This window comes from Arabidopsis lyrata (assembly GCF_000004255.2).
Source record: "Arabidopsis lyrata subsp. lyrata unplaced genomic scaffold ARALYscaffold_7, whole genome shotgun sequence".
Classification (NCBI taxonomy): domain Eukaryota; kingdom Viridiplantae; phylum Streptophyta; class Magnoliopsida; order Brassicales; family Brassicaceae; genus Arabidopsis; species Arabidopsis lyrata.
In genome coordinates, this window is record NW_003302549.1 from 7,681,305 (window position 1) to 7,706,923 (window position 25,619).

A 25,619-nucleotide genomic window follows, 5' to 3' on the forward strand; every position below is an offset into this window, starting at 1 on the left:
AACTTAGTAACCTCATAAAAATGGTTGTAATATTAAATTTTTTTAAAAAAAGATTTTTATTAATTTGAAGTTTTCTTTGGTATATATAAGTATATAACGTCTGAAATTCACCTAATTGGTTTCTGAAGTAAATGCATTAGAGCATCATTATTGATGGACTCTTAACTTTTGCTCTTAACATTATTTAAAATTAAAATTTTGCTTTTTGAAAGCTAAGATACAAAGAGAATATCTTAACAAAAATGTTCTCCAATGGTTGGTTCTTAAGAAAAAAATTTCAAATTTTTGCAAAACAATATTTTCCAATACAAACATTCATACAACCAAACTCATACAAGCTTTGATATCTATCATTTTCACTAAACATGTCTCTTGCATGCTGTTTCTTTTTTGCAAACTGTCATCAGAGAAATCCTTGAAATGTTGCCAAGAACATTCATCATTATTGCACCTTCCACGTAACTCGTACATGCAGAGAGGCCAAGAAGGGTCCACCTTCAAATAAAAGGTGTAGAAGCCAATTTTTTTCTCATATACTGTAGTTTCAGTCAAGCTCCTACATTGTCTTTTATCACTATATAGGCTATATGACTTGTTTTGAAGTGTATATTCTGGTCCTAGAGACGTAATTGAAGACCTTGGTACTTTCAGATGATAGATTGTGCTCCGAAATAAAGGACCTGACAAAGCTACAGACGATAAAAGGTCATTCTCTGGTGAACTCCTATGGGACTCCATATCTATAGATGACTGAAATTCCTCCATTGAGCTTCAACACAAAACCATGTGAGGTTTTTGAGACACATAAAGACAATTGACAAAAAGATTCAAGCTTTAACACACAACTCACATTCAAACAGAGATTCAATTTGACAAAAAAACTATAAACTTTGGTTCTAACAAACCAACGAGGCATTAAACCAGAATGATTAAAGTTCATAGGTGTTGACTAACCTGAATAATTAACTGCACATCATTGATATCTAGACCACGAGCAGCAACATTTGTAGCCACCAATGTAGAAAACTTGCCATTCCTAAATCCAGCAAGAGTAACCTATAATCACATTCGCAGCCAAACAGAACCTGCAACCAAAATCAAACATAAACGGAGTCTTATTCCTAGTCATTGGATAACATCATTTTAGTTTAAACAACTTCCACAGCTAATTACAAGAATAGAAACTTCCACAACTTCCACAACTCAATCATAGATATAATGCTCCATAGAAATAAAACCATAATTACTATGTCATCACAATGAATTATATCTCACAAAAGAAAGAACAAAGTAAATTCAGAAAAGCAACTATATCAAACATATAAGGAAGGAAGAATCTGGCACCTTTTGGATCAACTTCACGAGAGATCTTAATGGCATCAGATGTAGCAAGATCCTGATTTGCAGGGGAAATAGCTAGTATGATGCAATTGGGCTGTCAAAAGCCCAAACCTGACCACCGACGACGGCAATGAGTCCCACAGAGTTGGGAGGGAGCTTCCCTCGCCGTAATCTCCCAGAGCTGTACAGGCTCTCTGAATCTTGTTCACAAGCGCAATCAAAATCTCCATAACAAAATCAAACCTAATCAGCTCCGATTACTCAACGGCGGAATCAATATTCCGGAAGTCTCTGGAAGAGAATCAACAGACTTCTCCTTCCAAACAGACCAAATTAAAAATCGAAAGCCTCCATGGTTCGTGTGAAAGAGAGAGAGAGGGGAGGAGAAGAGAGAGAGGGAAAGGAGTAGAATAAAAGCTTGACACGTGTACGTCTCTTAGGTGAATAAAAGTCTCTTAGTTAAGGAACGTTGTTTAGTGTTAAAGGAGAAAATTCAATAAATTTAATCACTTTTATTCCTAAGATTTTCTTAAGATCTACCTAACATACTCCCGTTAATGATGCTCTTACCCTCTAATTTATTAAAACAAAGTGGCTTACAGACAAAACTTGCTGCTGCATTTCTGACGTTAAAACATTACCCAAAACAGCAAAGTGGGCCTACGGACAAAATTCCAGCTATAAAAAAAAAAAGACATAAAATCCAATGCACGACCAAATAAATTCCACGTGGCAAAATACTGAGTTAACTTACACTTCTTCACTTACAGTTTCCACATGACACACGCCTCTCTATTACCCTAAAACCACACTCTAAGCTCTTCCTCTTCCCTCGGATTTCGGCAAATCTCATCGGATTAAGACTGATCACTATGTACGGACGTGATCCATGGGGCGGTCCTCTGGAGATCAATGCGGCGGACTCTCTCACCGACGACGATCGTAGTCGAAACCTACAAGACCTTGACCGTGCGACTCCTTCGCGGCCACTCGACGAAACACAGCAGAGTTGGCTTCTTGGACCAAAAGTGCTGAAGAAGAAGAAGTACGTCGATCTTGGATGTATCTTAGTCAGCCGTAAGATCTTTCTTTGGACTCTTGGAATCATTGTAGTAACCGCGCTTCTCTCTGGATTCATAACGTTGATCGTTAAAACTTTGCCACACCACAAACCCAAGAAACCACCACTGGATAATTACACAATCGCTCTCCCCATAGCTCTCAAGTTCTTCAATGCTCAACAATGTAAGCACTACAAATTTGGGGTCTTTCTTACTAAATCAGTCTGTAACATGGATCAAGGAATAGCTTTTTTCTTAATTGACATTTTTTGTTTCTGGTGATACCTATCTTCATGTCTCAATTATATTTCTTATGTGATGATGTTGCTTTGCAGCTGGGAAACTTCCAAAGAACAACAATAGCGTAAAGTGGAGGGGTGATTCTTGTCTACAAGATGGGAAGGGAGATCCAGGACAATACTACAAAGATTTGGTAGGAGGCTACTATGATGCTGGAGATTCTATTAAATTCAACTTCCCAATGTCTTATGCTATGACCATGTTGAGCTGGAGTGTAATCGAATACAGCGCAAAGTACGAAGCTGCTGGCGAGCTTGACCATGTTAAAGAACTCATCAAATGGGGAACTGATTACTTTCTCAAGACCTTTAATAGTAGTGCTGATATAATCTATGAAATGGTGGAACAGGTAAAATAAAACACATTTTAGAAAATCTTACTTCTCTGTTCCAGCTTTTAACGTTCTTACTTTTTGCACAGGTCGGATCTGGAGTTAGCGGTGGAGGAAGTGTATTGCATAATGACCATTACTGCTGGATGCGTCCTGAGGACATTCACTATAAAAGGATTGTATATCAATGCTACAGTAGCTGCTCGGATCTTGCTGCAGAGATGGCAGCTGCTCTGGCTTCAGCATCCATTGTATTAAAGGACAACAGATTATATTCGGAAAAGCTTGTTCACGGTGCTAAGACGCTCTATAAGTTTGCAACTTTTAATAAGAATAGATACAGTACCCCTGGTAAAGAGTCTAGCAAATTTTATAACTCTAGCATGTATGAGGATGAGCTATTATGGGGTGGGGCTTGGTTGTATTATGCTACTGGAAATGTAACTTATCTAGAAGGAGTTACCAGTCACTACATGGCCAAGAAAGCTGGTGCCTTCGGGAATAGCCCTTATTATGGCGTGTTTAGCTGGGACAACAAGCTTCCAGGGGCTCAGGTTTGGTACTCTATGAGACATATATCCTTAGTTCTGCTTTTGGAATTATAGCTGATGCTTATGTGCTTTTTTAGTTGTTGTTAACCCGGATGAGGCTGTTTCTGAGCCCTGGATATCCATATGAAGAACTTTTAAGCGCATTTCATAACCAAACAGGCAGAGTTATGTGCTCTTACTTGCCTTATTACAAAAAATTTAACAGAACCAGTGGTGAGTTGTCTGTGAATTTGAGGATTTGCACACGTTTTGAAAATGTGATCAAGAAAATAATCTTGGTATCATCTCTACAGGAGGTTTGATTCAGTTGAACCATGGAGCTCCACAGCCTCTCCAATATGTGGCAAATGCGGCTTTCTTAGCGGCGCTATTCAGTGATTATCTAGATGCTGCTGATACTCCTGGATGGTACTGTGGTCCTAACTTCTATACTACTGAATTACTACGCGACTTTTCAAGATCCCAGGTATGCTTCACACTTCACAAATGAAGGAAAATAAACAAGATTTTGAAGGACCTTATCTGATGGAACTTTGTGTCTTTTGTTTTGGCAGATTGATTACATACTTGGTAAAAACCCTCGGAAGATGAGTTATGTTGTGGGTTATGGGCAACGGTACCCGAAACAAGTGCATCACAGAGGAGCTTCAATTCCAAAGAACAAGAGAGAAACCTGCACAGGAGGATTGAAATGGAAAAAGAGCAAAAAAGGTAACCCAAACACGATTGATGGAGCAATGGTTGCTGGACCAGACAAGCATGACGGATTCCATGATGTTCGTTCAAACTACAACTACACAGAGCCGACTCTAGCGGGTAATGCGGGTCTAGTCGCCGCTCTGGTGGCTTTATCAGGAGAGAAACCTGTTGGTGGTATTGACAAAAACACTATGTTCTCTGCCGTACCTCCATTGCCCATGGCTACACCGCCGCCTCCAGCACCTTGGACACCTTGAAAGAACTAAAACTTTTAGAATGTAATAAGTCATTTTTTTGCCTAAATAAAAAGTAATTTCAAGTCATAAAAAAGTAGTTTTCTTTAGGTTATTACATAAAATGTGGTCTGAGAAACCAAACATTGATTGTTTTCTCTCTGGGTTTTGTGAGGTATACAGTGTATATTCTTTGTTTTCTAATTTGTAAGTAGCTGCGTGAGAAGGAAGAAAGGTTTTATGCTTTATTGAAGAGATAACCTACACATTGTTCTTTCTCTCTATTCTTTTCCCTCTGTCTTCTTCCGTTTTTTATTCTCTGCTTTAAATAATAATAATAATAATTCAGAGTTGTCTCCATCTTGGAGGTGCAGAAATGGCAGAAGCAAGGTCTGGTTCTCTTGAGTATACACCCACATGGGTCGTTGCGTTTATCTGTTTCATCATTGTTCTCTTATCTCTTCTCGCTGAACGTGGTCTTCATCATCTTGGAAAGGTATACTATCACTGTCTCTTGCCTGTAAAATCTTGAGTTTTATCTCAATTCTTTTTCCAACTCTCCATTCTTCTCTGTTCTAGTGTCTCAAGCGTAGGCAACAAGATGCCTTATTCGAGGCCTTGCAGAAACTTAAAGAAGGTTTCTTTCTTCCTTCAATTTCATCTGCAATTGTAAACATGAATCGGTAGATTTGATTACACTTGAAGCTGACCATATTGATGTCCTGACACAGAATTGATGCTTCTTGGATTTATCTCCCTGATGTTAACGGTATCTCAGGCCGCAATTCGGCATATCTGTGTACCACCAGCTCTTGTAAACAACATGTTTCCCTGTAAGAAGCCATTGGAGAAGCATGATGCTCCTAAATCATCTCATTCGGTTATCATCAATGCACGACATCTCCTTTCAACAGGAGAAAGTCCAGACCATTGTGCTGCCAAGGCAATTTATCTTTACTTTTCTGCTCATTTCCTATCTCTTACCGGATCCTTTTCCTATTAAAACATTGATCTCTTGCTTTGGTTGCAGGGCCAGGTTCCGTTAGTATCCGTGGAAGCTTTGCATCAACTCCATATTTTCATCTTTGTGCTAGCGGTTTTTCACGTCATCTTCTGCGCATCAACAATGGTTCTTGGAGGAGCTAGGGTAATGTAACTTGCTTTTATAGCTTTTTGCTCAAGTTACAAAACAACATTGAAACCTTCTTTTTTCCAAAAGCTGGCTCTGATTATTTCATTGATTTGAAATAATATACAGATACAACAATGGAAGCATTGGGAGGATTGGTTCAAGAAACGTCCTTCTCAAAAGGGTGAGCGAGATTCCACAATAGTAATTAAGAATTACTGTACTTTGTACCTTAAAACACACAACGTACATAACATAATGTCACAGGCACTACAAGGCGTGGTCATGCTCATGCTCATGCTCACGAGTTATTCAGTGCAAATTACGAGTTCTTCGAAATGCATGCTGGAGGATTTTGGAGAAGATCTGTTGTCATCAGTTGGCTGGTGAGTTATGGATATATACTACTCCCAACAAGTACAACACATGAATCAAATTATCTTCTAATTAAACACCTTATCTGATTCTTAATGAGATTAGCCAATGTGTACTGTTCTTGCAGAGATCATTCTTCAAGCAGTTTTATGGTTCTGTCACCAAATCAGAATATATAGCTCTGCGACAAGCGTTCATCATGGTCTTACTTTTACTTTCTTATTCCAACATCTTATTTCGGTTACCAAATCTCTTTTGTAACAATAAGTATATTTTTCTTACCTTGCCAGAGTCATTGCCGCACAAACCCATCATTTGATTTTCACAAGTACATGCTAAGAACACTGGAAATAGATTTCAAGAAAGTTGTGAGCATAAGGTAAAATAATCAAATCATCTCTTTAGACAGACACACCAACTAATGGCTTGATCAGTTTTGTCTGACACCTTCTTGTTGATGTGATCATATATAAATATGAAGTTGGTATCTCTGGCTCTTTGTGGTCGTCTTTTTGCTGCTGAATGTTGGAGGATGGAACACCTACTTCTGGTTGTCTTTCTTGCCTCTGATTGTAAGTTCTATATATAATTGGCCTTTTGTCACTTTTGATCTCATTTTATCTTTTTGAATGGTTAAAAAGTGTTTCAAAAAATGCAGCTGTTACTAATGGTGGGTGCCAAATTGGAATATATAATAAGTAGCTTAGCTCTGGATGTTTCCGAGAAGCGAAACCGCGCGGAAGAAGCAGTGATCACACCTTCTGATGAACTCTTTTGGTTCCATAGGCCAGGCATTGTTCTCCAACTTATCCACTTCATTCTCTTTCAGAATTCATTTGAGATTGCTTTCTTCTTCTGGATTTTGGTACTTCTCTTTAACCCTCAGCTTCAGTTTCTTTTTCTTCCACAATTATTGAACAGTCCCATTCTTATTTACGATTTCTCTATCGTATCATCAGTTCACGTACGGAATACATTCATGTATCATGGAGAAACTAGGCTTCCTCATCCCAAGACTCGTCATGGGGTAATAATATGAACTCTTTTAACTCTAATTAAAAGACCTTCAAAGGTTTACATTAATATTTTTTGGTTTGATCTTTGTTCATACAGAGTGTTAGTCCAAGTGCTTTGCAGTTACAGCACATTACCACTATATGCCCTTGTTACACAAGTAAGTGTGTGTATAATCTCACATGCCTACGCCAATTAACAAAATTTGAATCAATTGTTGTTTTTTTTGTTTGATTTTCAAAAGATGGGTAGCAAATTCAAGAAAGGGATATTCGACAATGTAGTACAGTCCACACTTGAAGGATGGTTAGAAGATACGAGGAACAAAGGAGAATCCACAAGCGAGGCTCATAGGATAGAGATGCAATCTACGACTCCTGAATCTTATAATGTTCAAGTCATGGAAAGTGAAAACCCTTAAGTTACAATTTCTGTCGTAATCCAATAAGGTCCTCTATGATATCCCTTCATTATTTCCATTTAATCCGTTGTGCTACATTTAGAGCTCTCATCAGAGGATTGTGTGGATCTATGACATTGACCCGTTAACGTTTCCTTTCTACTTTTGAGGCTACTAGATTATTATTAGTTGACTTTTTAGTTCTCAGTTCTCAGTTCCCATTGAATACTTGTTTTTATTAGAATGCTTAGATATTACATGGATAAAAAAAATACTACTATATACTTTAACAACGTTTAAATTTTCAATGATGTTAGCGGATGGAGCTTTATTTTTGAGACACGTTTGAATTTTAAATTTTAAGTAACTTTTTTGTTCATAAGATAAATTTGTCCTCTCTTTAAAAGAAAGAGAATTTAGAATTGTTTTGTTGATAAGATAAATTTTACCTTTTTACAACAACAAATTACTCAAACTCATTGCCGTGTTTTTATACTTTCGACTTAATAGACGTTAATAGAATTAAAAAAACGTCGTTAACTTTGTTAAAGACAAAAAAAGGTACTAATGACATTGCATTTGGAAGCTTTCTTTTCGAATATCTAATATATTAAAAAAAAAACGTTTTTTGACTAAGTGAAACTTTTTTACTTTCTGTTAGTGTCTGTAAAGTATAACGCAATGATGAATAGTTGTTGATTTGCTTGGATATAAATTTTGTCGTAAAGTGTAACGCAATGTTAGTTTAGTACTATTAAAGTATGGTAAGCTAATTTGATGATGGAAAGTACAAATAGTTGTTGATTCTTTTCAACGAAATTTTAATTGCAAGTTTTTCATTTCATTGGAAACAATCCAGTGAATCTAAATAACTGTTGATTTTAAAACTAAAACATAGTTGTAGTTCAGCAGAAAAAGAAAAAAAAAATCAGAGATTTGACTAAAACAGGGCTATATATTATCCTACTAGATAATAAATAAACAGAAAAGGACATTCACATGATTCAACTTCCATCAAGATCCACAACGTTCCTCCTATCTCTCGTCTTTATCTCTCCCCCTCTATTTTCTCCAATCAAAAGAAAGATAAAGCAAAAGCTTTTTAAAATGTTTTTCAAAAAAAATAATACTAATAAAGTGCAGTGCAGGCCCACTATGTCGTTGACTAATCTGGAGAGTGGTCACAAACACTTGCCATCAAACTCGAGAAATTAAAGAGTTTTGTCATGATTCGTCGTCGTCGTCTCGAGAACCAAAGCATGGTTGTGGTCTCCTTCGTATGTCACGATTAGCATCATCGCATCGTCCAGTGCACGCTCCACATGCTTACGCGCCGGACAACCTCTTACACTGCTGCACTTGTAATATCCCCTGTTGATGAAACACAACACCGAGTCCAAGTTCGAGTTTATTAATTATTGAGAACACAAGAGTCAACTTAACTCTCGGCTTTCTATTTTCAAATTTATTTTCTAGGAAACAACAAGTCAAAAAGAGCGTGAAACTGAACCCACTACTATTCTACTAGACGACATGTTTGGTACAACCAATATAGAAAAAAAACAATTACATTTTTTAAAAAATCTATCTGGTACTAATATTGACAATACACAAGTTGCTCAATTTTCTAATCTTCTAGCCAATATTTTGATTTTTTGGTGTTGAATCTAGTGAATGATTGTGATGTATATGTGTGGATTATATCGATGCTAAATAGTATGAAAAATAGTTGGGACTAACCGAGGATGAGGAGAGCCTTTAATTGGTTTTTGACCGTATTTTCTCCATGAAAACTCGTCTGATGGTATATCAGCCATTTTGCTACTTACTGCTGGAACTCTAATCACTCTCTTCACTCTTGATTTCCTGATTATATAATAAGGTTTTTATTAATCAAATCTCAAGATTTAGATCTAAAGTAAGATTAATTTTTAAAGTCGAAGCAAACCTTTTCTTGGAGCAATGGCAACGACTAGAGGGAGAGGAGTTACATCTTCTCTTTAATGAAGCTGATGATAAAGGAGGTTTACCTCTCGAACCAGAGACCTGAGATGGGTTAGTGAACTCGAATCCTGATGACATATGAGTACTGTTGGTGTCACATCTATGAGAAGACATGAATGAGTTCGTCGCTGAGACTGGTGGTGACGGCGCGAAGTTTATCGTTGACGGTGCTCCGTTTGTGAGTATCGGAGGAGACGAAGAAGACGAACCGTTCTTTGTTTGATTCTGATTGTTGTTGTTGTTGTGTGATAGAGGAGGACGACGATGAATTGGAGTTGGACAATAAACTCTAAAAGCAGATCCACCGTGATTGTATTGCTCTGTTTTCTGTTTTGTTAACACGGAGGTTGTTTCTGGCTTCTTCTCCTCCGCCTCCTCCTCCACCACCGTCGTTTGCTTAAACGGCGTTTGCGTCGTTGTGGGAGCTCGTCTGAATCTAGCGTGTCCAGTTCTAGATCTACCGAGTAAAGAAATGACCTTCTTGAAGTTGTTAACGGCGACGTCAGTCACCGCCGTTATCTCCGTCTGATTCTTCTCCGTTGGTTGACTTTGACCGATGAGTTTGAGAAACTCCTCCACACCGTGAATCCCTGCAGACGCAGCTTCTCTCAAAGCTGTGTCTTCCAGTTTCGCTGCCGCGACGATTGCAGGAAAACCGTCTCCTCCTCCGCCTCCGCCGTAGCTGCTCATCATCAGCTCAACCGTCATCTCAAACCAAGACACCAACCAATCTGATTCTTCTCAAAGGTCAAAGGAGATGTTAAGATACACAGATTCAACAGTTTTCTTGTAAGTTGTGTTTTGGTTAAAGAAGCTGATGATGATGATGAAGGAAGAAGAAATGAAGAGAGTGAAAAAGGGAGAAGAAATTATAGGGGAGAGTCAACCATTTGTGTTTCTCTCTCTATCTTTGGGGATGTGTTGATAGCCTTGTTTGAAAAATCGCTAGGCGCTAGTCGGGCGCTCGGCATGGGCCTAGCGATTAATCGGAAAATCGGATTAAAATCGGGGATTAATCGGGGATTAGTTTTAGGGTTATTTTAATATTTTTAAAATATATTAATCCAATATTGTAAAAATTTATGATTTTTATTACAAATTTATGATTTTTATTAAAATTTGAACACAAGTTATTGTAAAACATCACAAACTCTCCATTCAAATGATTGAATAACAAAAATAAAAAGTTTTTTTATACTTGCAATCTAAAAAATAATCGGGGTATATAAGATTAGGCGGAAAATAATCGGATTAGGCGGAGAATAATCGGGTTACTGATTTTTTAGGGGATTAGTCATTAATCGAGGCGGATAGGGTGGGCCTAGCGATTAAGCGGGGAGTAATCGGGGCTAGGCGGGGATTTTTAGAACAGGGGTTGATAGTGCATCAGTCAAATAGACCACCACTCATAGGCCTCCACGTGTGAGCATTTCTCAAGCGTTTTGACACTCTCAAACGTCAATGATTTTAAATTTGGAACCAGTGGAGCTCCAATTATAAATATTCGTTATATTATTCGAAAAAATCTAGATATTTTATAGTATTTTTTTGAGGCTGATTAATATACTAACATTTTTATGTAAAATAGAATAAATCACACATACTGATTTCGGGATATTCGTTTTAAGTTGGGTGATATCTTCGCGGTTTCCTCTATTCTTGGTTCTTCTCTGTTTGTGGTTGTAGATCTTTTAGTATGCGACTTTTGAGCTCTTAGTTCTGCGACTAGTGTTTTCCTCCGACTTTTTCGGTGATTTCGAGAGCTTTACTTTTTGACTTTTGTATTCTATCTTGTGTTTTCCGTGTTTCGGGCTTTAGCTTCCGGAGATTTCTTTGTTTTCCGCCGGCTTTTGTATCCTAAAAACGCATTCCAAAAACGTATTTCTCCAGTGTATTCCACCCTTGTATTATAAAATGAAAAATCTTTCACTGAAAAAAAAAAAAGAATAAATCACACATACTGATTTTATAAATACTCCGATGTACCAATACCACTAAAGGAGATTTTGAAAGGAAAAACAAGAAAGAGGAGACTTTTGCTGTACTAGCCACAGTGATTCAGTAATTTTTGGAAAAATCATTATTTTTTTAATTTATCGAGTTTGGCAAAGTTAAGTTTGCCTTTCTTTTGTTTGGTAAAGTCATTAGAGGAAAAAAAATATTTTTAATGAAAAACATTGTTTCTTAAAACGTACACTTAGGACGAGTGTCATGATTGTGGTTCGGTCACAACAACGGAACTTATCGACTGGACTTGGCCCATGGAGGTGAATGGGTAGGAGGACATCGTTACCGTGAAAAATATGTGTTTTGTTAAAAAAAAGATTAATGTTCACATGGGCTTTAGACTCATTATGTTTTAACATATGCCCATTTATTTGGTTTTGTACATGGCCCAAATAAACTATAAACTGCCCTTGCAATTTAAAATATACTTTTCTAAGCATTTAGATTCCAGTAGAGTAACTCAGAACCTTTTGGTCTTATTTTCTATTTATATACCATTCAAAAATATAACTTAATTTCAAATCTAGGCATCAAAATTTAGTAATGTAATGTTCATAAAAGCTTTTTTAAAAAGCCAGATTTCATTTGTTATTTTAGTGGAAAACTTTAAAACTAATAAAACCCAAAAAAATGAAAAACTCTTGCAATCATTATTTTGATTTTATAACTTATCAAAGAGTCCAAAAACAAAGATCCAGCGAGAGGAAGAATGAAAAAAAGCGGCGCACAAGGAGCCGGTGAGGTGGAGAAGAAGATAAGAATAAAACCGCAAGAGCCAAGTGAGCAGTCATAGCGGTTAGGCGTTGAGAAAATATTATTGACGGACGGACCCGCTTCCCTTATAAAGCCGAATATGCTTTCTTCTTCTCTCTCATTTATTCCTTTTTCCTCTCCTCTTCTCTTCTTTAATTACATTCTTTTTCCTTTTTTCCTTCTTCTTCCTCAGAGATCCTAAGTATCTTACTTTCCTTTTCGTCATCTTCTTCGATCAATCATGGAGTTTTTCTTTGAGATGCTTCTCACGGCGGTTGTTGCTCTCTTGTTTTCTTTCCTTGTCGCCAAGCTGGTCTCTGTTGCCACGGTGGAGAACAGAGGAAACGATTTGAGTTCTGATCAAGCGGAGAAGCACGAGATCGGTGTCGGTGTTGAGTTTGTTACGGAGGAGGTTCGTCTTGGTATGAAGATGGATGCTCGTGTGCTCGAAAGCGAGAGGAATTTCCATGTTGTGGAGGGTAATGTGGAACTTGTGGATCGGTTTGAAACCGAAGCTGATCGAGTTTATGATGTCGAAGAAGCTGCTACATTAAACGCTAAAATCCGAGGTAACCGTGAAGCTGAGTCCTCGCCTGCAGTCTCGTCGGAAAATAATGTGATCGCGGAGGAGGTGATAGTTCGTGGACAGGACGAACAGAGCGACGAGTTGATGGTTCCAACCACGGAAGCTGAGTCCACTGCTTCTTTCTCGCCGGAAAACGTGGTAGCGGAGGAGATTAAGAGTCAGGGACAAGAGGAATCAACAGAATTAGGAAGAAGTGCTTGCGTAGAAAAGGAAGAAGGTGGTGGAGATGTCGTAGTCGCTGAATCTGAGGAGCTTAGGGTTGAAGAGAGTAGTGATACGGTGGAGGAGAGTGAAACTGAAGCAGAGAATGAAGAGAAGACAGACTTGACTATTGAAGAAGATGATGATGATGATTGGGAAGGAATTGAGAGGAGTGAACTTGAGAAAGCCTTTGCAGCTGCTGCAAAACTCATGGAAGAATCAGGGAAAGTGGAAGAAATTGGTGCTGAAGCTAGGATGGAGTTGTTCGGCCTTCACAAGATCGCCACTGAAGGGTCATGTAGGGAGACACAGCCCATGGCCGTCATGGTCACTGCTCGTGCCAAATGGTACCATACTTTTCCATGTTTCTATATTCCGTACTCTGCAACTCAGCTTTTGATCTTTTAGTTTCTTGGTAATTGATACTTCTTAGGTGAACGTCATAAAGGAGAGAACTTTGTGAGTGTTAGACTGATGAAGATTAGGTGGTTAGGGATACACGTCTATATTGTAGAGTTTTGTAGGTCTAATTGCTGCTGATATATGGAAGAAGAGGATCCCATACACTAGAAACTAGGAGTGATAAAGCTTTGAAATGTACCTGATTTTCTAATTAGGACAGAATCAGCAATTGTCTGGAATAAGCATTGGTGTATAGCTTGGTTGACAAATTGTCCTTACTTTGTTCTTAGGAATGCCTGGCAAAAACTTGGAAACATGAGTCAAGAAGAGGCAATGGAGCAGTATCTTGCACTTGTCTCAAAGGAGATCCCTGGTTTTATGAATGCTGGTCATACTGTGAGTTGTTTGATCTTGAGGGTTTGAACATCACCTGGATGTGTTTATTGGGTTTTGAGGTCTGAGAAACTTTGACTTGTTCTCTCTCAACAGGTAAGGAAGATGTCAGAAATGGAAACCTCTGTTGGCTCACCTCCTAATTCAGGATCATTAGAAGATCCGACCAACTTAGACACAACTAATGTTGATGAATCCAGCAAAAATGGTATCCTCTAAGAGTAATGATATCTTTGTGTCAGCGATTTCTCGCATCTTTCATTCCAGACCCCAGTCATCTGTTTCTTTTTCTAACTGCAAGCTAATTCGTCTTAGAATTAGTTTCAGGGGAGAGGTGAATCCAGTGTTTAAGCAGCCAAGGCAAGGCTTGGAGGGTCTCTGGGATAACAAAGGAAAATCTATTCTTTTGCATATAAGTATTTTTCAGTGCATTTGGTGCAACTTGGGTCGTCGAGAGTGTATGCATAATTCATTATCCTCACCCAATGGTTTAGGCTTTTCATTTGATCCCTTTCGTTGAAGGAGTTGAAGGAAACCAAAACACTTAATTATATGTATACATATGTGCGCGAGGATTGGCTGATTTCTAGTGCATTGATAATGCTAAGACCTTATGATTTATGAATCAAGCAACGGTCGTTATATTCTCCTAGTAGTTGTCTTTGATTTGATTCTACGTACCAGGACTACCTAAAGGGTAATGATTATAGATTTGCCATCAATACTACTTTCGAAATAAGCCAGCTTTCTTACTTGTAAAAGAGAGAGTAGAGACAAGTCCATGCGAAGCCTTCTCCCAGCTAGCGTCTTGAACCATGGATACCTTATTACGTGCGTTCACAAGACTTATCAGAACACACACCAACTTATGGAACCATAGGGAGTACTAAATACACTCCAACTGCAAAACACAGAATCCGGTGTGTTTAGGACAATACAGAATCAGCATTTAAAGCTATTTCTCCTTAAGACAAAAGCACCATTGTCCAATATCTTTCCATTACAACTTGTAACGACGATATTTGAAAAGTGAAAACTATCACAGAAGAGTAGAATTTTCGGAAAAAACAGAGGGTTTACAAGACTAGAGATGGAATATTCAAAAACAGAAAAAGGGTGAATGCTCTTATTTCATTTTTTCAGCAGACACCAACGAACTGAGATTTCGGGAGAAACATAAACATGAAACCAGAGAAAAACATCCAAGTATGTTTGGAATCAAGGCACGATCTTGAACGCCTTGTACTTGTCAATCCAAGAGATAAAAGAGTTGTTGGAGTTCCTAAAACCAAGGAAGCCATGTTCCTTACTCTTGTTCATACTATCAATCAGTCCATCAACTCCAAGTATAACATCAGCAAACCACCACACACCAACTTCTTCAAGCTTTTTCTCCTGCAACTGATTCTCCTTAACCATCTCCTCCCACACTCTCTCTTTCCCTTTCATCATCTCCACCAACCCCAAATTCTTCCCTTCCTCAAATCCATACTCCTCAATCCCAAACTGCTCAGCTAGAATCTTCCACAGATGCTTCCACTTGAAGATATCAGCATTGTTGCAGTTAAACGCCTCGTTCTTCGCATACGGATCAACCGCAGCCCAAATCTGCTGCTCCGCGATCAAATCCGCATCAGAAGCCGTCGTGAACCCTTCCCAAGCTTTCTTGCTCCCAGGAAACAACAACGGAGACCCTTCATGCTTACAGATCGCTGCATAGACACAAAGAGTCCCAACAATGTTCATCAAACTGTAAGGAGAGAACCCAAAGATCGTGTTTGGTCTGTGGATAGTCCACGTCACGGTTTCTATCTTCTTGATCTCATCAAACAGAACATCCTCTTGCGTATAATAGAAATTCTGGATCTGCAATCTCGGCATATCCTCAGTGAACGGTGGATCATGACGAGGTCCGTCAAGGTTGCTGAAAGGGCCAACGTAATGCTTTGTCCCTGTCTGGAGACAAACGTGCCGGAGATTTGGCGCGTTTGGGACAATCGCTCGGAGAACGTTACGGAGCATTGAGCCATTAGCCTCGCAGTTTTCACTCTCCGATTCACGGTTGGTCCAGGTCACGTAAAACACGTGTGTGACATCGGTTAAAGGGGAAAGCTTGGATCTTGCGTCTTCAGCGTCGGAGACATCGCACTGGATGTAATCGATCGGATGATCGGCGTTCCAGGTGGGTCGAGGACGACGAGCAACGCCGTAAACTTTCCAGGGACCACCGGGAGTATCGGAAAGAGGGAGAATCTCCGCCAAGCTGTTTCCGACGATTCCAGTAACGCCGATGATGAGAGCGACGCTTTCGTAGCTTTGCGACGGCTCATCGTCGTCTAGTTTCTTCTGCGAAAAACCAAATTAAAGAGAAGATTTTTAATCAGTGAGTAGATGAAGATCGGACGATAGTTTGTGAGATTGAATTGGATTTACCTTTGCAGCTCCGATGGCACCAGCCCACCACCAACTCATTTTCTCGCTTTTTTTCTGATTTTAGAAGCTCAGAGGTGTTTTGTGTTGCGGTCGTGGCTTAAGTAATTTGGATATAGAGAGAGAGCCGTGTGGGGTTTGTCTTTTGTATGTGTTTATTGTCATTTTTATAAGCAAAATGTCTTTGTAGCTAAACCAAAAAAGATGAATAAAATCTTCTTTTCTTTCACAAAACTACTTTTAGCACATTAACTTATGTTATTTTCAGTATGCCACATAAATGGTTTATAGTTTTTCGTAATCACTCGAGTTTGTTTATAAATTTTCATATAAAACCAAGAACAGAAAAGGAGTAGTATTTTTTTATCATCAATTCACATAAGCTCTTAATTTATTTTGTTGACTTATACATCTTATTTCATCTTTTTTTCTTTACCGACATATCAAAAAAAGAAAATGACAAAAGTGGTTGCAGAGATAATGATTTTGGTTTGAATGAGTAGCTATCACTCAAATACACATAAATCTGGCGAAATTAAGGCTAAACATCGCAATTAATAACGAAATTAGACAACATTTGAGATTTACCAAATCGCCGGAAAAAAGAGACGGCAAAACTGGATAGGACGGAATTATGTCCACCGGGAAATGTTACAAACGAAGAGGACATAAAGAAAATAAACAACATTACATAGCTTGACATTGATTCGGTTCTGCGTTAAGTGGTGAATGTTTGGTTTATTACCAAATTGGTTTCGCATGTTGAACACTGTTTTTCACTGAATAATGAAACTGAATCGTCTCTAAACCGTTCTTAATCTTATCAACTTGGATCACGAATCAATTTTGTTACAATCATTGTCCAACTACGGACCAACTTAACTTCACGACACAACAATTAACAACAAAATCGAATCATATTTGATAATATCAGTCTACTTAATCAGATCCGATTTAAGTAATCAATATTCTCATCAGCCTCTATTATTATTACAGAACAACAACTGTTGCTAACAGTCTGGCTATGAATACAACAAATTTTATTGCCAGCTTTGAGCATCACATCACATCACACTTATCAATCAACAAACTCCAAACACACAAAAGATAAAACCAAATAAACCCTAAGAATTTGTAAGTAATTAATTAGAGTTTGGGAGAGGTCTCTTAGTGAAACTCATCTTCTCGTAGTATCGAATGGAGAGAAGAGAAAGAGTGAGCTTAAGCTCGTCTTTACCGAATCTAGCACGCGGATTAGGTTTAGAGAGAGGCCAGAGGTAAAGTGAGTGGAGACGTCGGAAGCCACCAAGGGCCAAGACCACAGATCTGAGCTGGTTTTGGCCGCAGCCGATGTTAGTCCAGTGACGTGTACAGATCAGCTCCCAAAGCCGCTCGTCTTGTGCCGTTTTGCGCCAGATCTTGCTCACGCATGAAGACATAGCTAAGGTCTTTGCGTCTACGTGCTTCAATACCTCGTACACTAGATTCTCGTCTAAATTGGAGAATCCGATTTCTGAATCTTCTTCCTCCGTACTCTTCATCTTCTTGTGTGTCTCGTTCCGAGCATCACCGTCCAAATCAGAGTCGGTAGCACTGCGCTTCATGTGGAATTGATTAGCGAAGATCAAAGTTGTTTGATTTGAGAGGAGAGATGGAGAAAAAAGTACTGAATTGAAGAAGAAGATGAGATGAGAGATTGGGTTTTTTTCTCAGATGCCTTCTCTTCTGAGTATTTTCGTAGACGACAAAACAGATAAAATGCTTTTTGTGAAGTGACGAATTTACCCTTCACAGCTGTTTTGGAGTCTTTTGGTGTGTTCGTAAATGTTTTTTTTTCTTGTTTTCTTAGGGGGTGTTATTGGTTTATTAATTTGTAAATCCATATAGAATTTGAAAATTTCTATTAATTATGAAATCAAGATATATGGATTTTGAAATAACATGTGTTTACCCATGGATTTGAATCCTTCTATTTTTCTCTTTCAATTCCATTCAAATCCATTTAAAACATAATTTGGATTCTCAAATCCAAAAACAAATGACTAAACGAATAACATATGATTTCAACTAGTATTTATAAATTATAGAACCAATAACACATGAATTTAATTAAGATTTTAAAATCAATGATTAAATAACAAATGATTTTTGTTTGGATTTCTGATTCCTTATAAATTCATGAACCAATAACCCCTCCTTAATTTTCAACTAGTACCAGAAGAGACCTGTAGGAATTGGTGTATGTTAACGGATAATCCATTTTTCTAATCTTATTTTCAACTATTGACAATTAAGCATCACGTATTTTTCCAGATAAAAGAATCTGTCGTTTAGGACTTAAAACAGAGTGAATAATTTGGGGACCTTTTCATTTTCTTACTTGAATTGTCCTTTTTTTAAGATCAGAGTTTGGAAGTTGACCCTTTTTCATTTTTTTTTTGTTGTGTCAGCAACCTGTATTTGCCTCTTTTTTCTGATCAAATTAAGAAATATGGATTGCACGACGAGTCTTTTGACACAATCTACTATATAAACTGTCAGAGTTATGACAAAGCTTGGAACTAATCAAGAATTCATTTGTTTAATGCTCTCTATCTAATATAACTTCAGATGAGAACAAAATCATTGCCATCTTCACTGGATCATTCTTATCTCTCCAAAAGATGTTCGATGCGACGATCTCAAAGTGTCTGCGGCTTACATACATGTTCTTCGGTAATCTATATTCCATCGCGGCACCATCAGATAACGCGAGTACCCCTCTAGCTCCTCTACTCAATTTCCTATAAATAAAAATTGACGAAACCATCGATTAGTTTATGCGAGTTACTTGTATTTTGCAGGATGAGTTCGTTCGATGGTACTTGGAGTTATCCTTCTCAGCTAGAGTGGTGATTTATATTACAGTTTTGGGTACAATATATCTCCCATATTTATATAATTAACAATTTATGTTCAATGTAGAGCTAATTTGCTTTTTTTTTTTTTTTGTTATTGTTTCTTAGGGACTATAATGACGATTACTTATTTGGTATTGAAATTCCTGAGCGAATGTGACATGGAGGATGACACAGAGAGGCTACTACCATTGATGGCAGAAGAAGAGGTCCACACCGTTTGGACGCCGTTGATCAACGAGTCTTCGGAGGTAACCGGGAAGGGAGATGTAGAAACAGCGTCGTTTAGCTCGTCGGATGATGTGGACTACTCGACATTGTGTGTTATATGTTTCGAGGAACGTAGAAACTGTTTCTTTGTACCGTGCGGTCACTCTGCCACTTGTCGTGGCTGTGCTCAAAAGATCTTGTCGGAAGAAAATAAGGTGTGTCCGATTTGCCGAAGGGTAATACGCAAGTCTAAGAGATTAGTGTTGAAGAAGCTTTGAACGCCGTTTGCTTTTCCTAATCACCATTTTGCGAACTCATGTTTTCCAAGAAACGACACTAGTTAAAAGAAAGATCGAGTTTTGGTGTCATCACAAGACTCTAATTCCATACAATCTGTAACTTTAACAATGCATTCTATAACAACAACAAAAACAAAGACAAAGATGACTCCATGCCAATGTACACACTAGCATTCGGATTTTTTTCCTTTTTTTTTTTTTTTCCCGGTAAACTGATTTGTATTTATCATGTCAATAGACAATAATTTGCGTTTCTGGTAGTTTATGCGTATAGAGGTATATGGTATTTTATTTGGTATCCTTTAATCGAATGTATCATATTTAACATGCTAAATAATAATTAGATCCGGTCCATCCATAAGCCAAACAAAGCATTTGCTTTAAGTCACAAGATATAATACTAACCGAAAGGCTAAATTTGCAAAATTATCGTTTTGGTATGTTGGTTAAGTAGTCTAATGTTATCTCAAATGATCCTTTTTTTCAAAATATCTTTAATTCACTTATTATTTCATAGTTTGATTCTTTTTTATTAAGAAATTTTTTATAATATTTAGTTTTTATAAATAAGAGATTTGTTTCTTATTAGGGAAAAACAATCCTGGACAATTCAATAAATTTGCTGTAAATTATTTAGAGGAGCTAATTTTCATGAGGAGTAAATGTTTTACAATATACTGAAAACATTTAATGAATTTTAGTATTTTTAGTATAAACTTTTTTTTATCATTAATAATTATATAATATACAACATGTTTAAAGAATACTCTAGACCACTTATTAGTTATTAACATCAAATAATAAATCATATGCATAAAAATTATTTTGGTAAATTGAAAAACGTCTAAATGAAAATAATACATTTAACAACACACTATAAAGTAACATATTAAAAAAAAATCAAAACATATTTTAACGATATGAAAAAATCTCTTAATATTATATTATCAATTAGGATATTCACGCAATTTATCTGACTTTTTCTCCCATAGAATTCCGCAAAATTACAACTTGTTTTGGTGGAACCAATTGGGTTCTTGTTGACTCGAGAAGTTGGTACATAATGAGCCGGGCCGTGAGAGTCCCTACCGGTTCACTCCCACACGCTTAGCACGTGCAGTTTCATCAAAACGCAAACGAAATTGAGAAAAAAAAAAAAGTATTCACCAATCGTTTCATAGATTTTAGTTATTGAATATTTATTACCAAAAAGAATAAACGAAGAAAGCCTTTTCTTCTCTCTCGTTTTCGCGACAACCTTTTCCTCGAAGAAGAAGAAGAACGAGGTTTTCTCATAGAGCTGCCAACCATCGTTGCCGGAGATTTAGAAGCTGCGAAAATCGTAACAGAGTGAGAAATATATACACACATATATACAGAGGGACAAGGAAGGGATTGGGATATGCGAGTGGGCATCGGTTCTGTCGGAACGGCTAACTCGCTTGACCTAGGGTTTCGTCTTCCTTGTGCTTCATCGTGAGTTCTTTATTTCTCTCTCTCTTTTTAGAATGATGAATAGCTCTGAAATTCGCCTAGGGTTTATTAGTGGTATTCATTTTTGGTCATCTGTCTTAATTAATTTTGATTGTTTGAAATGATCTTTGGAATATTGTTCATTGAATTGGGCTGAATCTCATATTCTTTGTCATATAGTAATATGTGTTGAATTTTGCTAGTTTTTTTCTTCTGAATTTTAGGGTTTTGATCCTGGACCTGGGATTTGGTTGGCATGATTTTGAAATAACTATAGTTTCTGAGATTGGGAGATTTTACAATATTTGTTGTCCTTTTACTGTACCATCAATTTGAAATTGGCTTTATCCCCGTTAATATCAGTCACGGTCATAAGAAGGTATCTTGTAGTTGTCCTGCAGATTGTAGTTATTTGTTTTGGTACTATGCCATATGTAAAATTCATATTTTTCGACATTGGAGTGATCTTGGATTCCTTGCATATGAATTGGGACTTTCTAGTCTATTAGCAAAGCATGGTGAACTCAATTTCATATTCACTTTTTTTTCTGAACAGTTTGATTGTGTTTTTTGTACTTGTCACAGTAGGTTAATGACATAAAGTTTGTCCTGTTATGTTTTTTTTTTGTTTCTCAGGACTTTTTCGAATGGGAGAAAGAACCTTTTTGCTTCATAACAGTGTTCTATATTTTTGGAGTTGTCATAAGTAAAACAGTATGACGCTTGAAGATTTCTTTACCCTAACAGAAATAAAAGATGGACTCACGGCCACTTCTCGTGTTGAAGAGCTCGTGTCTGTTATGCAAAGTAATAAAGATTCAGTTTTGAAGAATAATGGTGATGCTTCTAGACAATGGACTGCTGTTGCAAGCACAATTGCGGCCACTAAGAACAGAGATTGTCTTGATGTTTTTGTAAATTTAGATGGACTCGTTTACTTAAGTAGTTGGCTAGCTGAAGCTCAGATGTTGGCTAACGATTCAGTTGACAGATCTGTAGAGGAGTCAATTCTTGCTTTGTTAGAAGCTGTTGAAAATCTAGGTGTAGACAGTTCGAAGTTAGTTTCTTCTGGGATATGGGTTGCTGTCAAGAAACTTGTTGACCATGGTAGTTCTCGGGTTCAGGATCAGGCGAGAAAGCTCTTTGGTAGCTGGAAGGATAAGGATGTGTATGACCACTCTGAACATGACATTGAAAGCTGTAACAAAATTCATGAAGATGAGATGAGAGTCGTAGCAGCAAGCATGGAGAGCAGTGGGCAAAAATCTGCTGTTACACTTTGTTCGACACAAAGTAATAATGAAAAACACTGTCCTGAAATAGCAGATGAAGCCTTGCTGTCAGGATGCTCAGAAGGAAACATCCCAGATCAAGATAAGGGTTTGGAACTGCAGAACGACAAGGCTGGGTTTGACTCGAACGTGAATTCCCATTGCTCTAATACGATGACTGAAACTGAAACTTTCAATGGTTCTTCGACGGATGATATCATGAAAGAGGTTCAAGAAAAACTTTCTGTGAAGGAGAAAAGCTCTATGAAGGGGACAGGTGGTCCAACGATTTTTGGTACTATGCCTACTGGTTCTAGTAGCCTACTTTATTTAGAGCGCGATAGTGCAGAAGGGCCATCAAATGCTCCACTGGGTGCTGAGATACCCAAGGAAAAGCAGATGGCAAACTATTTTCTTGAAAAATTGGGTGAAGCAGGGACATCTAGTGCAACAGGATATGTAGCTGTGTCTTCTGATTCTATGATTGCCAGCTTGGAGTTGGAGAAAAATAGTCTTTTGCAGAGTAGTCTTGATTCAAATGAGGTGAGCAAGAATGCATCTGAGACGATATGTGGGTCGCACGATGCGAGCGTAGCCCATAATAGCAAACAGGTGTCTTCATTGACTCATATAACGGACAATCAAGATTCTGACAGTTCATCAAGATTATCAGGTGGCCTTGGTAGAAGTAGAAAATTTGAGAGTGACAATTTAAATGCTCTTGCTGACAATGAAGGAAAAGATGATATGGGTCATTCTGACAAAAAGAGGAGAGTAAAACGGAGAAAAAAACGCAGCTCTTCTAGATCAATGACCATATCCCAGCGCCTGGGAGCAATTGACAAAACAACTACTGATATTGATCTTGGTATTTTGGATGCCTTGGAGGTCGCTACCAAAGTCGCACAAGAAGTCGCTAGAGAAGTAGACTCTGGAGAACCTTCTCATAGTTCTTCAGAAGAACTATCCGATGAAAGCGGGCAGTCTGGTTCGCAAGACTCCCGCGATGATGATGTACATACAGGTTCTCCATCTAAGGGATTATCAGTAGGTGAAAACCATTCCTTTGAGGAACCTAATGTTGTAGATGATGATGTCATGGATGAGAAGGATGACAAACCTGAAAATGCGATGAAGAGCAGTGATGATGTTGAAGAAAGCCACTTAGCAGCAGCTGCTAAATCTGAAGTAGGCAGAGAGAAAAGCCCATGTGGATTTGATCTTAATCAAGATATATGTCCTGATGAAACAGATGTCATTATGTCCTCCATATCTACAGCCCCTACTCCTATGTCTGTTTCATTTTCTGTCTCATCTTCTGGAATGCCTGCAGCAGCACCGTTGCAATTGGAAAGATCTCTTAGTGGGAAAGGATCAGCTGCTACTAGTGTATTCCACCCAACATTACTTCATAAAGTTCCTAGTGGGGATTTAAGAGAAAAGCAGGTGATTTCCCGTGGTATCGATCTGAACGTGGCTGAGCTAGGAGATGATCAAGTTGAAGATCTGACTCCCTGGAAACAGTTTCCTTTCTCCTCATCAAACTCTAGGGGTGGAGAGTCTTCACATGAAGCCAGTCTCCGAGGATCAAGCAGGTTCAACTTGGATTTGAATTGTATGAACGAGGACGATGAGATGCCTCCACCTTCTGAGTTGAAGATGGAGACAAGATTGTTTTTAAGTCACAATGGTCAGCAAAGCGCATCACCTGTCTCCTCATCGTCAGTTGCTCAGCAATCAGGCAAGGAAGTTAACTTTGATTTGAATGACAGGCCACAGTTTTTCATCGATTCACGTGATCAGGGTCCCTACTATGGGCGGCACCCATGGAGTACGGCCTCCTATGGAGGGCACAAATTGGAAGAACCAGGTATTTCTATCTTGGGTACGAAAGTAGATGTTGACAGAAAAGAGTCTGTATCTCAGATGGCTTCGTTCCTGTCCAATGGCAAGTCCCTCGAGCCTGCAGCAGGATTATACATGGGAAGAACGGGAACCTCTTTGGGTCTAGCCCCAGGTGTCTCCTTTTCTCCAGCTCCTATTTATGGCTACAACGGAATGAGTGGTCCTCCTGGTTTGTCAATGTCATCGCCCATGTATGTTCCTGGAACTGCTATTCCATACATGGTGGATTCAAGAGGTACTCCAGTGATGATGCCGCAAATAATCGGATCGACCCCGTATGTGCAGCCACCATTCCCTCAACAACACATGTTCATGAGCTTGGCGGGTGGATCCCCTAGTATGAATGGATCAGTGCGGCCAAACTTTGATCAGAACTCTGGGTTTGGACTTGAGATAGGAAACAGAGAGTCGATAAATTTGAGGCAGTTTCTATCGCCGTCACAAAGCGGGGCAATGGGAGAGCATTCGGGAGCAAATGTAGAGCCCTCATCGAGTTCGTCTATTAGCATTGGTGGAAAGCGAAAAGAGCCGGAGACACGGTGGGAGTTCCCTCCATGGAGGTGAGTGATGTACAAGTGGTGGGGATGGGTTCTTGAATAGGTTGATGAATTGATTGATTGGTCAAAGGATGATGACAAGTGTTGAGGTAACTTATAAAGTGGTCTTGCTGAACTTTTCTCTTTCTTTTATTTTCCCCTCAGTTTTCCCTTTTTCAGGTTTTTTTATTTTATTTTATTTCATAACATACAGGAGGATTAGTTCAAACATTTGGTATATGTCAAGCTTCTTTTTTAACCTTGTTGGGTTTTTCTCCATAAATAAATATATAGTTTTAAGATACAGAAATGGTTCTAGTGGTTTGATTAATCTTTTGCGTTTCAAGACGCAAGAAAAAGTGTCCATTTTCGTTCCATTCGTCGTCATGTGAGGCTCTCATTTCTGAACGACTGTATCATAGAAGAAAGCAGCGGAAGTAGGAATGAGGGAGGAAGTCTCTCAGGTGTTGTATCTTTCAATAAATAATGGGACGCGCCAAAGTGAGTATCCATACAAATAGGAGTGATGACAATGATCTTCCCAAATTGGCAAATTTGATCTTAAGCACCAAACATAACCTTGGCAAGTATAATCGTCGTTGAACACAAAAAGGGGCAAGTATAATCGTTTAGACCAATAGAACATCAATAAAAGCATAGCATCATGTAAAACAACTAAATTATAGCCGTCCGATCATCCCAATTAGGACGTAAACGAGTATCACCGTTGATTTACCAGACTTTGATAATTTAAAAGTCGTCCATCCACGCCACAACCCGAAATCCACGTCGCTCCACGTCAAGTAAAACCCCTTGCT

General features: G+C 38.3%; 9 protein-coding genes and 1 long non-coding RNA gene across 13 annotated transcripts; 5 read left to right on the plus strand and 5 right to left on the minus strand.

Moving 5' to 3' along the window:
* Positions 1 to 166: 166 nt before the first annotated feature.
* LOC9303744 lies at positions 167 to 1,687 on the minus strand. Its single transcript, XR_002330483.1, has 2 exons — positions 1,345 to 1,687; positions 167 to 1,085 (listed from the first exon to the last, which is right to left on the minus strand). It is a non-coding gene; the product is annotated as an uncharacterized LOC9303744 (long non-coding RNA).
* A 276-nt stretch (positions 1,688 to 1,963) lies between these two features.
* LOC9305801 (endoglucanase 21) lies at positions 1,964 to 4,746 on the plus strand. The gene is made up of 6 exons (XM_002867626.2): positions 1,964 to 2,586; positions 2,738 to 3,051; positions 3,123 to 3,587; positions 3,662 to 3,797; positions 3,878 to 4,050; positions 4,139 to 4,746. The coding sequence occupies exons 1-6, from the start codon at positions 2,214 to 2,216 to the stop codon at positions 4,538 to 4,540; spliced, it is 1,863 nt and encodes a 620-aa protein (XP_002867672.1). The 5' UTR covers positions 1,964 to 2,213; the 3' UTR covers positions 4,541 to 4,746.
* Positions 4,747 to 4,819: 73 nt separating this feature from the next.
* LOC9303745 (MLO-like protein 13) lies at positions 4,820 to 7,641 on the plus strand. The gene is made up of 13 exons (XM_002867627.2): positions 4,820 to 5,012; positions 5,096 to 5,153; positions 5,248 to 5,459; positions 5,547 to 5,663; positions 5,775 to 5,829; positions 5,913 to 6,031; positions 6,148 to 6,222; positions 6,311 to 6,399; positions 6,502 to 6,592; positions 6,679 to 6,885; positions 6,980 to 7,047; positions 7,134 to 7,194; positions 7,279 to 7,641. Exons 1-13 carry the CDS (start codon positions 4,893 to 4,895, stop codon positions 7,453 to 7,455), a joined length of 1,449 nt encoding a protein of 482 aa, XP_002867673.1. The 5' UTR covers positions 4,820 to 4,892; the 3' UTR covers positions 7,456 to 7,641.
* Positions 7,642 to 8,369: 728 nt separating this feature from the next.
* LOC9303746 (probable WRKY transcription factor 7) lies at positions 8,370 to 10,341 on the minus strand. The gene is made up of 3 exons (XM_002869684.2): positions 9,383 to 10,341; positions 9,175 to 9,300; positions 8,370 to 8,805 (listed from the first exon to the last, which is right to left on the minus strand). Exons 1-3 carry the CDS (start codon positions 10,144 to 10,146, stop codon positions 8,646 to 8,648), a joined length of 1,050 nt encoding a protein of 349 aa, XP_002869730.1. The 5' UTR covers positions 10,147 to 10,341; the 3' UTR covers positions 8,370 to 8,645.
* Positions 10,342 to 12,116: 1,775 nt separating this feature from the next.
* Positions 12,117 to 12,424, minus strand: LOC110226165. The gene is given in 3 exon segments (XM_021016855.1): positions 12,117 to 12,269; positions 12,271 to 12,343; positions 12,375 to 12,424. Coding segments are annotated over 3 exon segments (276 nt in total).
* On the plus strand, positions 12,343 to 14,432 carry LOC9305802 (acyl-CoA-binding domain-containing protein 3). Of its 3 annotated transcripts, none has more exons than XM_021017901.1 (4): positions 12,343 to 13,332; positions 13,678 to 13,783; positions 13,877 to 13,988; positions 14,096 to 14,432. In XM_021017901.1, the coding sequence occupies exons 1-4, from the start codon at positions 12,440 to 12,442 to the stop codon at positions 14,116 to 14,118; spliced, it is 1,134 nt and encodes a 377-aa protein (XP_020873560.1). In that variant the 5' UTR covers positions 12,343 to 12,439; the 3' UTR covers positions 14,119 to 14,432. The 3 variants fall into 3 exon arrangements, with proteins under 3 accessions (XP_020873560.1, XP_020873561.1, XP_020873562.1); XM_021017902.1 differs by having other exon boundaries at positions 14,102 to 14,432; XM_021017903.1 differs by having other exon boundaries at positions 14,108 to 14,432.
* Positions 14,433 to 14,722: 290 nt separating this feature from the next.
* Positions 14,723 to 16,524, minus strand: LOC9303747 (3-oxo-Delta(4,5)-steroid 5-beta-reductase). Its single transcript, XM_002869685.2, has 2 exons — positions 16,214 to 16,524; positions 14,723 to 16,126 (listed from the first exon to the last, which is right to left on the minus strand). Exons 1-2 carry the CDS (start codon positions 16,250 to 16,252, stop codon positions 14,999 to 15,001), a joined length of 1,167 nt encoding a protein of 388 aa, XP_002869731.1. The 5' UTR covers positions 16,253 to 16,524; the 3' UTR covers positions 14,723 to 14,998.
* Positions 16,525 to 17,130: 606 nt separating this feature from the next.
* Positions 17,131 to 18,050, minus strand: LOC9305803 (F-box protein GID2). The gene has a single exon (XM_021018131.1). The coding sequence runs from the start codon at positions 17,812 to 17,814 to the stop codon at positions 17,353 to 17,355; it is 462 nt and encodes a 153-aa protein (XP_020873790.1). The 5' UTR covers positions 17,815 to 18,050; the 3' UTR covers positions 17,131 to 17,352.
* A 365-nt stretch (positions 18,051 to 18,415) lies between these two features.
* LOC9305804 (E3 ubiquitin-protein ligase SP1) lies at positions 18,416 to 19,773 on the plus strand. Its single transcript, XM_002867629.2, has 3 exons — positions 18,416 to 18,964; positions 19,054 to 19,123; positions 19,216 to 19,773. The coding sequence occupies exons 1-3, from the start codon at positions 18,821 to 18,823 to the stop codon at positions 19,593 to 19,595; spliced, it is 594 nt and encodes a 197-aa protein (XP_002867675.2). The 5' UTR covers positions 18,416 to 18,820; the 3' UTR covers positions 19,596 to 19,773.
* Positions 19,774 to 20,807: 1,034 nt separating this feature from the next.
* Positions 20,808 to 25,105, plus strand: LOC9303748. Of its 2 annotated transcripts, XM_021017595.1 has the most exons (3): positions 20,811 to 21,092; positions 21,314 to 21,468; positions 21,726 to 25,105. In XM_021017595.1, exon 3 carries the CDS (start codon positions 21,806 to 21,808, stop codon positions 24,827 to 24,829), a length of 3,024 nt encoding a protein of 1,007 aa, XP_020873254.1. In that variant the 5' UTR covers positions 20,811 to 21,092; positions 21,314 to 21,468; positions 21,726 to 21,805; the 3' UTR covers positions 24,830 to 25,105. The 2 variants fall into 2 exon arrangements, with proteins under 2 accessions (XP_020873253.1, XP_020873254.1); XM_021017594.1 differs by lacking the exon at positions 21,314 to 21,468 and having other exon boundaries at positions 20,808 to 21,092.
* Positions 25,106 to 25,619: the final 514 nt, after the last annotated feature.

Bases quoted from the DNA above. Each gene is read 5' to 3' on its own strand.
- LOC9305801 (XM_002867626.2), top strand. From the start codon at position 2,214: ATGTACGGACGTGATCCATGGGGCGGTCCTCTGGAGATCAATGCGGCG. The intron at 2,587-2,737 runs GTAAGCACTACA...GTTGCTTTGCAG, and splicing joins GTTCTTCAATGCTCAACAAT to CTGGGAAACTTCCAAAGAAC. The intron at 3,588-3,661 runs GTTTGGTACTCT...GTGCTTTTTTAG, and splicing joins ACAAGCTTCCAGGGGCTCAG to TTGTTGTTAACCCGGATGAG.
- LOC9303745 (XM_002867627.2), top strand. From the start codon at position 4,893: ATGGCAGAAGCAAGGTCTGGTTCTCTTGAGTATACACCCACATGGGTC. The intron at 6,400-6,501 runs GTAAAATAATCA...ATAAATATGAAG, and splicing joins AAGAAAGTTGTGAGCATAAG to TTGGTATCTCTGGCTCTTTG. The intron at 6,593-6,678 runs GTAAGTTCTATA...CAAAAAATGCAG, and splicing joins TGTCTTTCTTGCCTCTGATT to CTGTTACTAATGGTGGGTGC.
- LOC9303746 (XM_002869684.2), bottom strand. From the start codon at position 10,146: ATGACGGTTGAGCTGATGATGAGCAGCTACGGCGGAGGCGGAGGAGGA. The intron at 9,301-9,382 runs GTTTGCTTCGAC...TTATATAATCAG, and splicing joins TGCCATTGCTCCAAGAAAAG to GAAATCAAGAGTGAAGAGAG. The intron at 8,806-9,174 runs GTTAGTCCCAAC...TTTCATCAACAG, and splicing joins AAAGGCTCTCCTCATCCTCG to GGGATATTACAAGTGCAGCA.
- LOC9305802 (XM_021017901.1), top strand. From the start codon at position 12,440: ATGGAGTTTTTCTTTGAGATGCTTCTCACGGCGGTTGTTGCTCTCTTG. The intron at 13,333-13,677 runs GTACCATACTTT...CTTTGTTCTTAG, and splicing joins GTCACTGCTCGTGCCAAATG to GAATGCCTGGCAAAAACTTG. The intron at 13,784-13,876 runs GTGAGTTGTTTG...CTCTCTCAACAG, and splicing joins TTATGAATGCTGGTCATACT to GTAAGGAAGATGTCAGAAAT.
- LOC9303747 (XM_002869685.2), bottom strand. From the start codon at position 16,252: ATGAGTTGGTGGTGGGCTGGTGCCATCGGAGCTGCAAAG. The intron at 16,127-16,213 runs GTAAATCCAATT...GGTTTTTCGCAG, and splicing joins GTGCCATCGGAGCTGCAAAG to AAGAAACTAGACGACGATGA.
- LOC9305803 (XM_021018131.1), bottom strand. From the start codon at position 17,814: ATGAAGCGCAGTGCTACCGACTCTGATTTGGACGGTGATGCTCGGAAC.
- LOC9305804 (XM_002867629.2), top strand. From the start codon at position 18,821: ATGAGAACAAAATCATTGCCATCTTCACTGGATCATTCTTATCTCTCC. The intron at 18,965-19,053 runs GTACCCCTCTAG...TGTATTTTGCAG, and splicing joins GGCACCATCAGATAACGCGA to GATGAGTTCGTTCGATGGTA. The intron at 19,124-19,215 runs GTACAATATATC...ATTGTTTCTTAG, and splicing joins GATTTATATTACAGTTTTGG to GGACTATAATGACGATTACT.
- LOC9303748 (XM_021017594.1), top strand. From the start codon at position 21,806: ATGACGCTTGAAGATTTCTTTACCCTAACAGAAATAAAAGATGGACTC.